Source organism: Vitis vinifera, chromosome 17, assembly GCF_030704535.1.
Source record: "Vitis vinifera cultivar Pinot Noir 40024 chromosome 17, ASM3070453v1".
NCBI classification, from domain to species: domain Eukaryota; kingdom Viridiplantae; phylum Streptophyta; class Magnoliopsida; order Vitales; family Vitaceae; genus Vitis; species Vitis vinifera.
In genome coordinates this window covers 97,549-115,688 of record NC_081821.1, presented here as the reverse complement: position 1 = coordinate 115,688, position 18,140 = coordinate 97,549, and the positions used below count along the sequence as shown (strand labels likewise).

Genomic DNA, 18,140 nt, shown 5'->3' with positions numbered 1-18,140 from the left:
TACTTAAAATTCTGTGCAATATTTTTTTGAATAAAAAATTGATTTAGGACTAAATTTTAGGATATCAAATGATATAAATTTATTTAGTAATATATAAACATGCAAAATTAAGGTATAAATAAAATAAAATTAGATCGAAATAAAGGAGAATAGATTAGGAATATAAAGTATATGGAATGGAGACTGGATTAGGATATATAAAAGGGTGCCTAATTTCAAAGAGGCCCATAATTTTTGGCACAGCCCAATAGTTGTTACTTGTCATATCACAAAGGTTAAAAACTAAAAAAGACTGCAAACCCTAGTGAGAATGAGATAGGTGGCAGAGAAATTAGGAGGAGGGCTAAAATGGACGGAGATTGGAGAGCGAGAAGGGAGATGAAGGCGGATCCTAAAAATGAAGCGTTTTGACCGAAGTTGTTGCTTCAGCCTATGACCAGCTCCTTCCTCTCATACGGGAAACACAGGGAAAGCACATAACATTATCTGCCTTATTATTCCTGCACCAATACCATAACTCTCCGCTGTTTGGGTAAAGAGATCCAGGCAGAGCTGAGATGGGGAGAAAAGAGCGAGCTGAGGAGCGCAGAAAGCAGAGACAGCAAGAGATTTCCCTTTTCCGTACCATTCCTTATTCCGATCACCAGAGGTATTCCCATATTCATCTCTCTACCCCCCCCTCCCTTTCCAATTCCTTTGTGTAAGATTCTGATTATGAGGCAAAGGGTCTCGCAGGTGGTGGAACTCTGAGACCATTGCTGTGGTCACCGGCGCTAACAGAGGCATAGGATTCGAGATTGCCCGCCAGCTCTGTGGGCATGGATTGACTGTCATACTCACATCCAGAGACAGTGCCATTGGCCGTGAAGCTGCGAGTGTTTTGCAAGAAGGAGGCTTCAATGCTGTCTCCCATCAGTTGGATGTTCTTGATCCTTCATCTATCGAACAGTTTGCTGAATGGGTGCAGCAGAACTATGGCTTTGTCGACATTCTCGTAAGATTTCTATTCCATTTTATTATTATTTCTTGAGCTTGATTTAATTTGGGTCTAAGCCTCCAACGACTACATTATGGATCCAAGGCCAATAGGGTGGAATGGAAGGAGTGAAATTAGTTGCATTTTGCAGATAAACAATGCTGGTGTTAACTATAATATGGGGTCAGAGAATTCTGTTGAAAATGCAGAGAACGTTATTGCCACCAACTATTTTGGCACCAAAAATGTGATTAAAGCTATGGTCCCATTGATGAAGCCTTCTGCTTCTGGTGCTCGTATTGTCAATGTCAGCTCACGACTGGGTAGAATTAATGGCAGACGCAATGTAAGTAAAAACTTGTCCCCATCTTTAATTCTCTCTCGAATTTGGCTTGTGATGTACACATGAAAAATTATTGTTTGTTCTAGCGAGCGTTCCACTGAGATTTTGGGTCCAAAAAGGCTCATAACCTCATCTCCACTCTGCCTCCATTTATCTTCTTTCCCTAGAAAGAAGCTGTAGCTGATTACCCTCATTTTATAGTAAAATGATGCTGCTTCTTGCATGTGAAAAAAGAGGCATTTGTATTCTGGAATTCAACGACAGTTGCAAAAAGGGAGAGACATACTTCTTTGCCCGAATGTTTTAATTTTTTGTATAAATTCAAGGCATTGGACCTTCATCTATATTGAACTCCAATCCTTCTTTGCCCGAATGTTTTAATTTTTTGTATAAATGATTGCTGAAGCAATCTGCTATGGTGGAAATTGGGTGCCATATGTTCAGCATGCTTGAAATTTGTGTTATGATACTTCACTTTTAATCATATAATGATAGAGCTGTAAGAGAATAGTTACAAGTCAATATCATATGAGTTGCTTCTGCACACCTGGTCCTCCATATCAAAGTATTCAAAGTTCATTTGATTCTGACAGAAAATTGAAGACTCTGCTTTGAGAGGACAACTAGAAGATGTGGACTCCCTCTCAGAGGAAGTGATTGATCAGATGGTACACACTTTTGTAGAACAAGTAAAAGATGGAACTTGGACCTCAGCTGGATGGCCGCAAACATTTACTGACTACTCAGTGTCCAAACTTGCTGTTAATTGTTACACTAGGATAATGGCAAAGGTCCTCTCAGATCGACCAGAGGGTGAGAAGATTTTTATCAACTGCTACTGCCCAGGTTGGGTAAAAACTGCCATGACTGGTTGGGCAGGCAACGTTTCGGTTGAGGAAGGTGCTGACACAGGTGTCTGGCTAGCCTTGCTTCCAGACCAATCTGTAACGGGGAAAATTTTTGCTGAGAGACGGGAGGTACATTTCTAAAGAAGTGAGGTGGAAGACTCATACCAGGCTGGAGGACCATTTCTAGTTTCCCCTACAAATGATGTCAGATTTTACAACAGGCAAGTGAAAAATTTAGAACTTGTGGAGAAAAAAAAAAGAAGGATGCCCTATGAAGTGCTTTCTGCACTGGAAGGATTCTACTAATATGTGATGGAGAAACTGTCATATGATTATTGGGAATGTCTCGGAACCAATTTTTAGGATGTGTGGATTTCTTGTACAATCGGAGGAATCAGAAGGCAGTGTCCAATGTTGTAATCCATGAAATGCACTTTATTAAAACTATCTATAGCATGTGAGCAACCCCATTTACTTATGCCCAATGGTAGCTTGTCGGTTTCATATGTGAACTGTTTTTCTCCCTATGTTGACTGGAGTGAGGATCCCTAATTGTTGAGACCACCAGCCCCAAGTGCAGTCACTGTTATTGCTAGTTTTGTTGTAATTTTTTTAAGAGCCTTGGAAGGCTGGAGCTGCTTCTTTTTATCATTCCAAATTTTTGTTTTACCAGCCCCAAAACATTTTTCTGTGTTAGGCTTTTCCAGGGACACCCGTGGCAAAAGAAATTTCAAATCTTGTGCTGTTTAGTGTTTTCCTTCCACAATATCTCGTGATAGGAAAATATGGCATAGCTTGGTCTTTTAGGATGTCATGGATTCGGGACAGCATCTAGCAATATCTACGGTGAATACCTTAATGTCATCATAAAATCATGTAGGTTGCTGTTAATTTTTAAACCACCGTCTTAGACCTTTAAGGTTATGTTTGGTTCCTGAAAAGTACCTAGGAAAGAAAAAAAAATACAAAGAAAAATAGTTTTCTCGATTTCATTATAAATTTTTTTTAAAGAAAATTAAATATAATTAAAATTAATTAAAAAATTATATATTTTAAAACTATTTAATCCTTATATAATAGAAAAAATTAAGTAAAATGAGTTTGAAGAAATATATAAAAATAATTTATTAATTTTAAATCTATTTTTTTATTTTCTTTTATTTTTTCTTTTCTTCCACTTTTTCTTTATATTTTCTTTCCCTTACATTTTCTTTCAAATTTTTAGAAAATCTAACATGGCTTAAGATTCTGTTCGGTCCTCAAGTAAATGGGAATAGGAAATACCTTCCATTTCTCATCTATTGCTCCTATTTATGTTGCCTATTGGAAATGAGGATAAAAATCAAAGATTTATTTGGTAGACACTAATAATCTGTTTGGTCAGGTGATTAAAAAACATTTTTAAGTTTGAAAAGCAGATTTTTAAAAAATAAAATAAAATTATGACATTATTTTGTCATTATTTTTTTTTCCAGTTTTTTTAAAAACATTGTGAAATAAAGAACAAATTTTAAAAACAAATTATTTTTAACTACAAAAGGAAACATTGAGAAATTTAAAAATGTAATAAAAATAAATAAATATAATTAAACATCTATCATTATTCTTCTCTCCCATGAATTAATATCAATATTGAAAATCTTCAAATATAATTTTCCTTTAAATTATATATTTTTCTAAAATTTTTTGTAACTTCTCTAAAAATTTTCATTAAATAAATAAATTTAAAATCAATCTATACCTAATAAATAAACTTTATTCATTTAAAAAAACAATTTGAAACTCAAAAATCGATTTAATTAGTACTAGAAAGTCATCAAATTCAATAATATTAAAAATTTATATATTAAATTTTATTTTAAATGACTTGATTAATTTCATCCTCACATATATCATATTTTTACAATTTTTTTATTAAGTAAATAAATTTCAAATCAAGCAAAACTTAATACCTGAGATTTATTAACAAATCTAATAATTTTTTAAAATAACTTAAAATCCAAATAGTGATATAATTAATACAAAAAATTTATGAAATCAAATTAGCTTAAAATTATTCTATTGTTTCTATCCTACATAGGATCACATTTTTTCAATTTTTTTACTAAACAAATAAAGTTCAAATTAAATAAGACTTAACAAGTTGGATTCATTAAAAAATCTAGTAATTTTTAAAAATAATTTAAAATTCAAATAATAAACCCATTAATTCAAAAAATTTATAAATAAAAAATGTTCATAGTGACTATTATTTTTTTTCTACACATAATTATATTATTATAAATTTTCACTAAATAAATTAATTTTAAATCAAATGACACTTTGTATTGAATTTATTAATGAGTCTAATAACTTTTTAAAATTAATTTAGAATTTTAAAAAATCAATTCAATTAAATTTAGATTGAATTAAAACATAATTGAGTACAAATGTGTATATAAATGGTAAACTTAACTGATTTATATGTTAAAAAAGAATAAACTTTATTCCTAATTCATTTTAAATAAAATATTTATAATTATTATTATTAGTTATTTTTAACAAAAAAAAAATGCTTCTACAAAGATATTAATACCCATATTTTTCTAACATACACTAAAATAGTATATGATTTTATTATATTATTACTATTTATATTTTACTAAAAACTATATATATATATTTCAATTTATTTGAAATTACAAAATCATTTTAAGTTTTAATAAGACTTGAATTAAAATAAATTAATATTATATAAATTGAATTTAAAATATTTTTATAAAATCAAAATAAAAAAATCATTTTTAAAAAACAACATATCTAAACAAGTTTTTATTTTTAAAAATAGCTTATTAAACACTTTTACCTTAATAAAATAATATAAAAAAAATGTATTTCTTTGGTTAACTTAAAAACAGTGTTTTTAAAGACAAATATTAGAAAATATGATGAAATAGATTTGTGATTTTGATTCTTATTTTCTACACAATATTTTATGTTGGGAATGCAATAATATGGTTAAATTTAGAGATAGAGTGATGCCAATAGCTCATGTATTATCACAATTTTAATATAAAAAAAAATGGTATTAAAGCTATAAATCATGAGTTCAAGGGAGCCTCAGATTGGGAGTTGGGAATGAGCACGGATTTGAGCCTCGAATCGGTAAAATAAGACTCCTATACCGTAAGCACGGAAACCAACAATATTTTCAGTTTTACAAACATAATTTAGTAGTGTTGGTGTGGGCCGTGTGGCCGTGGAAGGGCCACGGTGAGCCCAGCGGCCTTTATTTGTTTCTCTATTCTGTTGTCACTCCCTGGTCCCTCCAACCGCACACGTCTTTCGGCATCTCAAAATGGGCAGTCTGAGAAGAGGTGTGCTTGGCCTTCACCGGATTCTGAATTCGACAGCCATCGCCCCCCGGGGCTCCGTCTCCGCCACCTCTCCGATCCCTTCTGAGACGACTCTTGTTCCTAGGTGTTCTATCCTCCTCCACGTTTCAACATGTATGAAATTGTCGATTTCCTCTTATTGATGTTTGTTTTTCGCAGGCCTCGATTTAATTGGATTTGTGGCTTTTCTTCTGATAGCATCCATTCACCAGAAATCGATCTGTCCAACGAAGAAAGCAAAAGGCGCTTGTTTAACAGGTCGGTTTAGTTATTTATCGTTTGCTTATCCACCAAAATAGCATTCAATTTATGTAAATGGTATGTGCAAAAGGCTGTTATACAGGAGCAAACAGCGAGGGTTTCTTGAACTGGATTTGGTTCTGGGAAAATGGGTGGAGGAACATATTCATTCCATGGATCACAATGGTATTAAATCACTTGTTCACGTTCTCGACCTGGTAACTCTCTCTTCTACGCTGTCTCCCCCTCCCTTTTTACCCATCGCTGTGCTTGATTTTTGTTGTTTCCTTTGCTTTTCCCTTTTCCTGTTTATCATTTCATCTCCTCATTTGTCAACAAAATATGGCATTTGTGGCTTCGCGATGTGTATTGGATTGCATGACTATCTAATGATATCAAACAAGTTGGATACAATGGAGAAAAGAAACACTCTCAAACACTCACTTTGATACAATAAAACTCTCAAAGTTACAAAATAAGAACAAGAAGAAGAAGAACACAACAAAGGCTCAAACAAGTTCTTGGAACTTTGTCCAAAGACTCTATTTCCTCCCACCTCTAGAAATCTTTAGGGAACTTAATGGAAATAGTCTTGGGATTGATCAAGCCTTTTCACTTTTCTGCATAAGATTTCAAAAAGAAGAAAAGTCATATATTGCACTCTTAGGGTTGAAAAATGGTTACAAGGATGAGAAAAAACCCATTGTCTTCCTCAATCTTTTCATCTTTGTAACATTCAAAAATTAAATCATATGTTTAATTCACACATTAAACATGATTTAATCTCAAATGTGTAACTCTCTTACACTTAACCTCTTAAGTTTATAAAGTTACAAAGATGAGAAGACTCATTGTCTTCCTCAACCTTTCAAGTTTTGTAACATTTCAAAACTTAATCATGTGTTTAATTCACACATTAAAAGTGTAACCCTTCTTACACTTTATTTTCAAAAGTTATTTTTCAAAAGTGTAACTCTTCTTACACTTTATTTTTAACCAACAATATATATATATATATATATATATATATATATATATATATATATTTATATAAATATAACATCTAAATGTATTCCCAAATCTTTGTCCAACTTAAAAAAAATCCTTTGTGGTTAATGTTTTTCTGTTTAAGAGATTGATCATCATGCTGAATGCTTTTAGTATGTTTCCTACGAAGGATGGTAGGTTCCAAGGCTCAGTGACATGGGGATTTAATTGCCAAGATTTTTATTTTTCTTTTGAAGTTACATAGCTGGAACATTGTTCTCTCTCTCTCTCTCTCACTCTCAAAGTTAGAGATTTTTGTTTGAGAACCAAACTAAGGCTAGAAATCCATAATCAGGGAGTGGAAATTGGATTTTTGGGGACACTTAATTCATTTTTTTTTTCTCTTGTTCTTTCTAAGTGGAATTGGAAGTCCAACCCAGATCCAAGGGTTGAGGTCTATTTGCAAAAAGGATATTAACAAATTTCAAGGTGGGAGATGTTAGTTGAAAACTCACTATCAAGAACACTGCTGCCACTTTTATTTTGGCAACTTCACCTTTGGTGCCAGACCAATACTATTGCCCCCATTGATGTTGGAGACCAAGAGAATGGGGAGGCCACTGGCTGAGAAAGCCATTGCTCTGGACCCTGCATTTTAGAGGTAAACCTGAACCATGGCCATAAGCGATAGCTTCCACTGCTGATCAACTCCTGTATATTCCAAGAATAACATTGGATGGTGATTTCTGAAATTGAAACTTTTGTGTCCTTGGCTCAATCATAAGGAGAGTAGATTGCATATGATATGAGTGATAAAAAAATTAGACCTGGTTGGAACAAGTGTAAATATAGTCGGGAAGTGGTGGTTAGCGTAATATCTGAATCAAAGTAATGTATGGATGTTGAGATGGATGGAGAGAACCATATGAAGAATAATTCAGAAAAGGAGTATTTAAAGTCTGAGGACACTTAATTGGTCATAAAAACAGGAGATTCTGTCATATGTTAGTAGAATCCCAGGATGGTGTGTCATATTTCAATATCGTAAAACATACACCTAGATGTGAGTTTATGTTCTATACTGTATGCTCTCTTTAGAGACCTTGGTTGTTAGGGGAACCTCATGTATGACATGAAGAAATTGGAAGACAACCAAGCATGAAAAATGTAAGAGGTAAAATAGTTTTTGAACATCTAGTATTTAGATGCAATTGAATTTTATGTGGCAAAAATGGTTTGTCAATATTTTGAATTTTTATGTGATGCAGGAAATTAATTCCCTAGATTATGTCAACTTCCACATGCTAATTGAAGACAAGTGAAATTTGTTCCATTTTTAGATAGGACATATGGTGGGTAGCATGTCCAGAAGTTCCTACTTCACACACCGTGGTGATACTTTGAGTTTGGAATCAGTTTCCTGCATAACATTGTTGAACTCATGGGAAGTTGAGAAAGTAAAAATTTTAAAGCAAGCTAAATATTGGTGTGAATCATGTGGGCTGTGAAGTTGGAAATGCATTGTAAGGACTGGAAACATTCTTGCTCCAGAGTGAAAATTTGAAGTTCCATTGAGATCCTTGCTCTGGTGTATGTCAGAATTTGAGCAGGATGATATGGCCATTACCATTTTTAGGTGATTATTTTCTTGGTCTATAAAATTGAAATTGCTTAGGATAATCAATTGGACAGTTTGCAGTTCTGTTGTGGAAATTAGAATGGATATGATCAAGTTTTTGCTGTTTTCCTGCTTGGTTATTTGGGTTTGATACAGTTTCTGTATCATATAAAATTAGAAGTCCCAGTTCAGACATTTTGCATCTGTGATCAAACTACCTATGATATTATGATCAAACCTACAATAATTTCTGCTGCTTTTTTAGCGCCTTGTAATTATTTGGATTAGCTAGAGGATGACAGTGTTTCCCTATTATCCCAACTGTTAGAATCTTATATTACACCTGATGTTGGACTATCAAGAAAGAAAAAAAAGGGATGATGATTTGTGGGGAGGGAAAGGGTGTGGTTTTTCATACAATTCTTTCTTGTTTTAATATATGTTGTGCCAGAGCAAACAATAGTAATTCAAAAACATAAAGATAAAATAATTCACACAAAAGTACACAAGATTTTAACATGGTTTGGCCAATCATATCCATGGATGAGAGAGAATCACTCCACTATACCATATAGAATATTGCATAGGACATAAACCAGATATAACTATTAAGTTCTTAAAACATCTCATGTTTCCCAATTCCTTATATCTACACAAGTGTGTCTCATTCTTCCTCAAATCTTTATCTACCACGTATAGTCTTCAAGTTCATCTCTATTTCATAACATTTTTCTCTTATGACCTAGAATATTTATAGAGATATTCCTAATAATTTTCTTTATTCTATAAGAAAATCTAATATTACTACTATATATCAACTTAGGAAATATTCTATACAATATTCTTTACAAAAACGAATCTAGTTAAGAATTTGTGACATTTTCTAATAATATATAATGCGATGATCGTGAAATTTTCCTTGGACTAATTCTTTGGAAGTTCTGTCAGCTTTAGCAAATGTCCTTCACTGAATAGTTCTTATGAAGATATGTTTTCTATACCTTTTAACTGCAGGAAAACCCAGATCTCTGGAAGTGGCTAACAGGTCAGGAGCAACCCCCGGAGGCAGTGAGCATAAATCCAGTAAGATATATGACTTAGAAGTGAAAATTCGAGTTTATTTTGGTTGATTTTCTTTGTTGTTTATTATGTTTGTGGGTCTACATTTTGACATGGTCTATCTGTTGTTAATAGGTGTTCTGTGCAGTGCGTGAAAAGGTTATGAACAACCTGAACAGCCATTCTGCTCCTGAAACTCGGGCAATGCCTGGGAAGCCATGGGTGAGGGGGTGGGATGATATCAAGAAAGGTCGAGACAGTCCTGTGTCTGGCAATCAGTAGCTCTGTCATCTGCTCTGGGATAGAAGCTTATGGATAAATCTGTAATAAAGAATAAAAGATGTATTTATTTAGTGTTACTGTTTTTCTTCCGCCGACTAGTCTTGAGAATAGAAATAAAGGCTGGTATTGTTAAGCCAACAGATATGGAACTTATTATGGGGCTGAGCTCTGTATTTGTGGTCTGATGCATGAAAATTTTGTGTGTTGGTTGGATATATTTAATTTGAAAGCTTGAAAGTTTGAAACTGGGTTCAAGTGGCTGATCCAATTTATAGAGAATTTGAAGGTATGAGCATTTTATTTACTGGAAGGATGTGAATTGAGGTGAAGATAGCACCTCCTCACCCACAACTCACAAGGTGCAGGAGAAAATGAGTGACATTTTGTTATTCATTAATTAAAAACTGGTATGCTTGAAGAAGAATCCAAGAGTGACAAAGCATCGAAATTCCCCTTATTTAGGGTTCCCAATATTTCATCAATAGTTTACTATTATTCTCTGTCATATAATTTTGAATATAATGTAAAGAAAAATATGTATAAAAAAATAAATTATAGGAAAAAAATAAAAAAACTTGGATATGATTTGGATATCAGTACACATTTTTTTTATTATCTAATATTCTTATAACATATTAATACTAATTTCTTTTAAAAAAAAAATCCAAGACGGAAGTTATGTAAATGGTCTGTATCTGTATTTGTATGAAGCTAATGATGTGGTTCAGGACCTTCAGGTTGCTAATTTGGAAAGCATTGAAAAAGATCCTAAAATGATTTGTGAATTTAAGGAAACATAAGAGTTTTCAATCAAATTAATCTGTTTTTTAAAACAAAATTTTCAATTTAAACTCATGTTTAAAATATTTGTCAAAGTAATAGGACCGTACAACATCAAGCTCCATTTTATTATTTTTTTTGTTTTAAAACTACGGTTATCAATGATGATTTTTTAGTTTTTACATTATAAAAAAAAAATTCACATTAATGACTATATGATGATAGAGGATTGGTAAATATTTTAGAAAGGGGTTATGCTAGGGTACCGAAAGTGCTTTTTCGGTACCATACCCACTTTTTTGGGCTCATAAGATGAAGACACATGGCATGGAAAAATAATAAAAAACTATACAAAACCAATTCTTCAGGTCACCAACCGGTTGCCATGGGAATTAATCCCATGCAACACACATTTTTACATCCATTACAATAACCAATTATAAATTCCTGTTTAATGTAATTATTTTGTTTGGGGAATTTTTTTTGTGCAACAGAAAAATAAAGAGAAATTTGAAAAAATAAATAGCAGTTTTTTTTTGTAATATAAAGTGATTAAACCCAAGATAAAAATTAAATTTTAAATAAACAAAAAAAAAATTCAAACTAATTTGGTGATAAAATTTATAAATTAAGGAAAAGTAAATATAATTTATTTTAACATCAAATAATTTGTTGACAAAATTTGAGAAATATTTGAAGTGTGAAAAGCAATATAATTTGTTTATGAAGTCAAAAAAAAAAAGAAAAAATATAAATAAATTATATAAAATATAAATATTAAATTTATATTAAATTAATTGTGTACTAATTATTAATTGATAATATATGACCAAATTATTTCTTAGCGTTTAAATAGAATTACACAAAAAAATTAGTTGAAATATTGAAAATACGAAAAATGTATAATTACTAACCATATGGAAATCAAAACGCCTCACAATATTTTTTCGTACATTACCATTTTGAATTTTGAAGAATCCATTTCACACCCTCATACAAGCGGAGAATGGTGAGGGTTTCTCACAGTCTTCGTACCCTGTCCAATTTTATAATATTTTTGGATTTGGATTTTTCCGAGACTCATTCAAACAACGCCTAAGTGGAATCAACCTATTTAAACAATATCCAGGCCATATGAAGTCCAAAAAAAATTTTAAAACTTCAAAGAAGTGGAGATTTGGGAGAGTATGAAAAATGTGAGCATTCCACACATTCTGCGTACCTTGTCTAATTTTTCAATATTTTTGGCTTTGAATTTTTCCGGGACTCATTCGAACACCACCTAAGTGGAATCAACCTATTTAGACAATATCCAAGGAATATGAAGTCCAACAAAATTTTTAAAACTTCAAATAAGTGGAGATTTGGGAGGGTACGAAGAATGTGAGGATTCCTCACATTCTTCGTACCCTTGTGAATTTTTTAGTATTTTTCGATTCCGATTTTTCCGGATATCATTTGACCACCTTCTAAGTGTAACGGACCTATTTAAACAACATCCAAGCCATATCATGCCCCAAAAAATTTTAAAAAGTCCAAAGAAGTGGAGATTTGGGAGGGTACGAAGAATGTGAGGATTCCTCACATTCTTCGTACCCTTGTGAATTTTTTAGTATTTTTCGATTCCGATTTTTCCGGATATCATTTGAACACCTTCTAAGTGTAACGGACCTATTTAAACAACATCCAAGCCATATCATGCCCCAAAAAATTTTAAAAAGTCCAAAGAAGTGGAGTTTTGGGAGGGTATGAAGAATGTGAGGATTCCTCACATTCTTCGTACCCTTGTGAATTTTTTAGTATTTTTGGATTTCGATTTTTCCGGATATCATTTGACCACCTTCTAAGTGTAACAGACCTATTTAAACAACATCCAAGCCATATGATGCTCCAAAAAATTTTAAAAAGTCCAAAGAAGTGGAGATTTGGGAGGGTACGAAGAATGTGAGGATTCCTCATATTCTTCGTACCCTTGTGAATTTTTAAGTCTTTTTCGATTCCGATTTTTTCGGATATCATTTGATCACCTTCTAAGTGTAACGGACCTATTTAAACAACATCCAAGCCATATGATGCCCCAAAAAATTTTAAAAAGTCCAAAGAAATGGAGATTTGGGAGGGTACGAAGAATGTGAGGATTCCTCACATTCTTCGTACCCTTGTGAATTTTTTAGTATTTTCCCATTCCGATTTTTCTAGATATCATTTCATAACCGCTTGCATGCAACTAAATGTTGGCTGATATGGATGTTCGTTTACCACAATGATGTCCCTTCAAAGGAAGAGCAATTACATGTAGCAAAATGCCAAATTGCCCTATCAATACACGAATCTATGGAGGAATCCAAACAAATTACAACTTATACAAGTAAAGCTTAACCGGTCGACCGGTTCTCTTCAACCTGTCTCCTACTTATCTCAACCGGTAGCCACTGGCCATTTGAGAATCCAGCCACCAAAAGGGCTAGTGGCTACCGGTTGAGCTAAAGATGCAACCAGTAGAATATAACCGGTCGACCGGTTATTGTAATTCATTTTGTTTTCGTTTAGGTATGTGATATGGCGATTAGATCAAAACATATGACTTCTCTTTGTTACTATTCCCAACATAGATCAAGACATAGGCTTACCCACAGACAAGCTCACATCAAACACCAAATGGATCTTGTGATCCTTAAAAAACCCAACCTTATCATGTATAGACATAGGCTTCCAATTCATTTGATGCAATTTTTGGTTAAATAACGCATTTCAACATGGACATAAAGAACATGAATAAAAGAAGTAACTAATGAATTATATAACCTTATGCTACCACCATATGCATCAGTTTTTGTACCTTTGTTGGTTTTTGTTAGTTTATTTCAATCCCACAAAGTCGTTCCAAAATTGACTAGATTAAAAAATGTTGATCTTATGTTGAATCCTCATTTAAGGGGTTATAGACATTTGATCCTTTTTCTTCAATAGGCCATCAAGTCTTTTTTGGATAATCGAAATTAGGAGGTGCAATTTAGGCAAGTTGTCATGACTTAACCCAACCTTAATTTGGATAAGGTTCAAAAATTATTTATAATCTTAGGGTACAATTTTATTTCCCCAAACTTAATTAAGGTGAAATACAAATAAAAATTCGAACAACCCAAACCTAATCTAAATCCAATTCAATATTTTTATAATAATTATAATTTAAATTATTTTATTTAATAACTTCATTTTATTTAATTTTGTACATGTTACAATAATAATATCAAATTACTATTTTTCCCCCTTTTTTATAAATACAATAACGGGGCGAAGGCGGTCGATCGGTTTAGTAACCGGTCGACCGGTTCGTCGAGGGTCAGAACTTAAAACGGCCCTCGCGCGCTTCATTTCTCCCATTTTCGCCTCACTAGCTTCCCGCCCCTTCATATCCTTGCTTCCCGAAGAGTTTTTGGCCAGATTTCAGCCCGTTTGCAGGCTGAGGACATCATTTTGGGATGGATTTGGGCTAGGGTTTTGGTTAGAAACCCAGGGTTTCACCTCTTCAGGGCGCCTCCTCTTTTCACCGCGCGTGTGAGGGCTGTTCAGCTTCATCTCCAGGCGTCTAGGGTTTCGGGTTTGTGGTTGCATCTTCCTCTTTGCTTTCATTCCCTGTTTGGACTCCTTCTTCACCTCTTTCACTTCATTGATGGCACCACGGAGAGAGACGAGGACTTCCAGGGCTCAGGGCAAGCGCCCTGTTGACCCATCTCAGCCCGAGCAGCCGGAGGCTCGCCGAAAGGCGAGGTTTGACACGGCACTTTTCAGTTTGAATGAGGACTATCAACGCTACAAGCAAAAATTTGCTCAGAGGAAAGTCATCCCTGGGAGAAGTGTGAATTTCTCCCAACTTCAGCACTTTGGCTTTGAGGGGTTGTTCGGACGGATGGGATGGCTGCCCGTAGTGACGATCTCTGAGCCCGTCTTCCCGACTCTGGTGCGGGCTTTCTATTCTCGGGCGAGTTACGAGGTTGGAGGACCCGTATTATCCACTATGAGAGGCGTTCAGATCCGTTTGAGTCCGGAGAGCATCTGTCGCATTCTCGACATCCCTTCGGTTGGACTCCGTGTTTATGAGGCCAAGGTGTGGCCCCCTGTGCCGGGATTTGAGCCTACAGAGGCTGTTCAGAGGTTGTGCGGACTTGCCGATCCTCAGGGGATGGGCAAACCATCGGCTCACAGTTTGACAGTGACTAGCCGAGTCCTTCACCATATGATTTGTTCGATTCTCTTGCCACGTGGAGGACATCTAGACGAGGTCTCCTACCTCGAGGCTTTCATTATTGACTCGATCCTCACCGGGAGACGGATTCATGTTGGCTACCTTATGATGATGCACATGATCTCCTGTGTTGAGAGCTCGACACGTGTACTCCCCTACGGCCGTTTCCTTACCCGTGCTTTCAAGGATGCCGGGATCGACTTGAGTAGAGAGACAGATATTGAGGCCCCCACCACTTATGACACGTATAATGCGCAGTCTCTGGGGCGCATGAAGTTCGAGAAGGCACCCGATGGCTCATGGGTTAGGAAAGCTGACCGACAGGCTCGGGGACATGATCAGATACACCCTGGAGTAGAGGAGGAGGCCGAGATCAGAGAGATGGAGGCTGGGTTGGACCCTCAGAGGGACTTTGAGCATAGAGGGCCCGATGTTGACATTCCGCCACCACATCAGTCAAAGGGCATTCATTGTGAGGCTACCTTCTCCGAGCCTATGATGACTGAGCCGTTCTTCACAACAGACCCTTCATCTTAGCCATCATTTACCGAGCTACCATCTCAGGCTCCTCATGCTACTGATTATCCACCTTGGATGGATTTGTCAGCACAGATCAGCTCTGTCGGGACCCGTATGGAGGAGTTAGCCGTAGTGCATGATACTCGTTTTTCTTCCATAGAGGATCACATCGATCAGTCTGAGGCCAGCTTCACCTCTCAGTTTGAGCATCTCGTAGAGAGGATTGAGCGGCTTGAGAGCCGCCAGAAGAGTCACCACGAGGAGCTGATGGCTTACCTACGTTCTGTGTTTCCACCACCACCTCCTCAGCCTTGAGTGTGTTTGGGATCCCCCTTCGTTTCTTTTTGATGTTGCCAAAGGGGGAGATATTTATAGGATGTACGATCTATAGGATCTACGAGTCTCTCATGCATGTCATTGTTATCAATGTCATATCTATCTTATTGTACATGTTAGATTTCCATATATATATGATATGATATTTTTATCAATTGATTCTTCGTGTTTTACATTGCTTATCATTTGATTGATCCATGATTGGTTTGAGGGGGAGATTTCTTTCTTTCTCTCCTAGATAACCAAGGTTTGTCAGCATCAAAAAGGGGGAGATTGTTAGCCCAAGGGTTCTCCTAATCGGGTTTCGATGATAACAAACCATGGTTAAGTAACTAATTGGTTTAATGTTTAAGAATCTCAAGTAGTAACTCCGAAATTCATCAAAGGACCAAATGGTTTTTGTTGGACGTGACATTTTCTTCTATGAAATTATTATATGTGGATTTGTTGTACTATTGCTTTGACTCCATATATAGATTTTTTTTTCCTTTCTGGAATCCAAATATCTTAAACAAAAACTAATACCCAACTACTCATGATATTTTTTGTTATGTGCATTTTACTTGAGCTACTGCCTTGAAAAAATGTAAACAAGATGCTGATAAATTACATAACTAGAGTTATTGCTAGTTAATAAATAATAAACTACGACGAGATACTTTGTACATCTGTTTGTATATATATCTTGATTAGTTGCAAAACCATAACCAATGCTATGCTTATCTCACCATAATTTATTATAGAGAAACCGGTCGACCGGTTACCTTCAACCGGTTGTCCTGTGGACTCGACCGGTAGACACTGGTCACTGTGTCTTATCTGGTCATTAATGATTTTTGGTCCAATGAATTATTGTATTTGCAGGTAGTTGATGTGAAACAACTTGACCGAAATGGCCTTCAAGGAAATAGAGAATTCTTGGTGGAGGTTCTCATGCTTACATCACCCAAACCTTGTTAACTTGATTGGTTATTGCGCTGATGGGGACCAACGTCTGCTTGTCTATGACTTTATGCCATTGGGATCTTTGGAGGATCATTTACATGGTTAGATTGCCTGCCTTTTGTGCACTAGTTATTAACCCATAAATAACAAAAGACAGTTTTGCTATTTTTGCATGTAGATCAACCATGCTGGCATTTGATTTAGTGTGAAACTTGATTTGCATGTTCAGGAGGAATGCTTATCTTGAGCTTGTTTCTTAGCCTTTTATTTGTCCACCAAGAGCTTAGACGTTTGAGATAAACAGAATAGGTTCTTAGAATTATACAATTGTTGTTTATATGACATCACATATTAATTTCTGACTGTTGGTTGTGGACTGACTTTGGTTTTTTTTCCTTCTTTTCGGATTTATTGCAAGCATTTATGCACTTATCGTATTAGTGTGTGTCTATATATACCTCTTTCAATTGAACATGGTATGCTAACAAGAGGATTACATAGAAAAAGGAGATGCTTTAATTGAGAGCTAAAATTCAAATACCAGCATTGTCACCAAACAGAGACACAATAAGAAGACAAGAAAAATATCACAGCCTCATAAGTTCCCTTTTGTAGCTTCAGTATGAGCAGCATCAACCACATGCAAAAAGAAAAGAAAGGTTCAGAAACTGACAAGATCAATATCTGCAGGATTGTCAAGGCCGCGTTTGACAACAGCATCCAATTGAGGGAACTCTTCTATAGCAAACAATATTGGGGCTGTTATTATTCCCTGCAAAATAATCAAAATTGTCTCCACTTACAATTACAACATAATACGCATTAAATAGTATACAGCCAAAAATTAAAATTAAGTCCGTAGTGGAACCCACTATAAAAATGCATAGTTCCCACATGCTTTGCAAAAGTTAGTAGTAGCATTTTCCCACATTCCATATTAGTGCTAACAGATTAACCTTTCTAGGGCAAAATATAGCAAATGTACAATTGTTAGTGCCTACACTTAAGGATATGTTTCAAGAAAGAAAAGTAATGCAACACTGAAATTGAATTTAGAAATGAATTAAAACTATTGCATGAGACAACACAAGCAAAAAATGGTGCAACAGTTCAATTAAAATTTAAAATAAATAGCAACTATTAGATGAGGCCACTGAAGAGATAACAATAACAAAGACTTAAAATGACAGCAGTAGGACAAGCCAAATGAATTTTTTATCTGCCATTCAGTTCCTTCTAGGGTCATGTCCTCCATTAAATTTAAGACAATTGAAGAAACATTGTGAGGAAAATAGCAGATTTCCTGACACTTCTGTCTACCACATTTATATCTTTGCTTCAATGAACTTTTCAAGCTCAAGAAAACTTTTCTACATTAACATTATACATCAAAGAAAGAAGGATTACATTGCGGATGTCAGACAATGAACCCTTCCCCAGGGAAGCTGATGTGCCTGTGAAATCAAGGACGTCATCTATTAATTGGAATGCCAATCCCTGTCCAGAAAAAAAGGCAGCACCAGACCAATCAGATTGAAAGAGACATAAGAAAGAAAACCACAGCAAACAACACCAATATCTTCTCCA

At 34.9% G+C, this 18,140-nt stretch overlaps 2 protein-coding genes across 2 annotated transcripts; both read left to right on the top strand.

Moving 5' to 3' along the window:
• Positions 1–269: 269 nt before the first annotated feature.
• On the top strand, positions 270–2,645 carry LOC100254495 (uncharacterized). Its single transcript, XM_002277822.5, has 4 exons — positions 270–649; positions 736–994; positions 1,128–1,322; positions 1,913–2,645. The coding sequence occupies exons 1-4, from the start codon at positions 558–560 to the stop codon at positions 2,306–2,308; spliced, it is 942 nt and encodes a 313-aa protein (XP_002277858.1). The 5' UTR covers positions 270–557; the 3' UTR covers positions 2,309–2,645.
• A 2,628-nt stretch (positions 2,646–5,273) lies between these two features.
• LOC100259710 (succinate dehydrogenase assembly factor 2, mitochondrial) lies at positions 5,274–9,982 on the top strand. Its single transcript, XM_010648424.3, has 5 exons — positions 5,274–5,626; positions 5,701–5,799; positions 5,873–5,999; positions 9,401–9,469; positions 9,581–9,982. Exons 1-5 carry the CDS (start codon positions 5,505–5,507, stop codon positions 9,725–9,727), a joined length of 564 nt encoding a protein of 187 aa, XP_010646726.1. The 5' UTR covers positions 5,274–5,504; the 3' UTR covers positions 9,728–9,982.
• Positions 9,983–18,140: the final 8,158 nt, after the last annotated feature.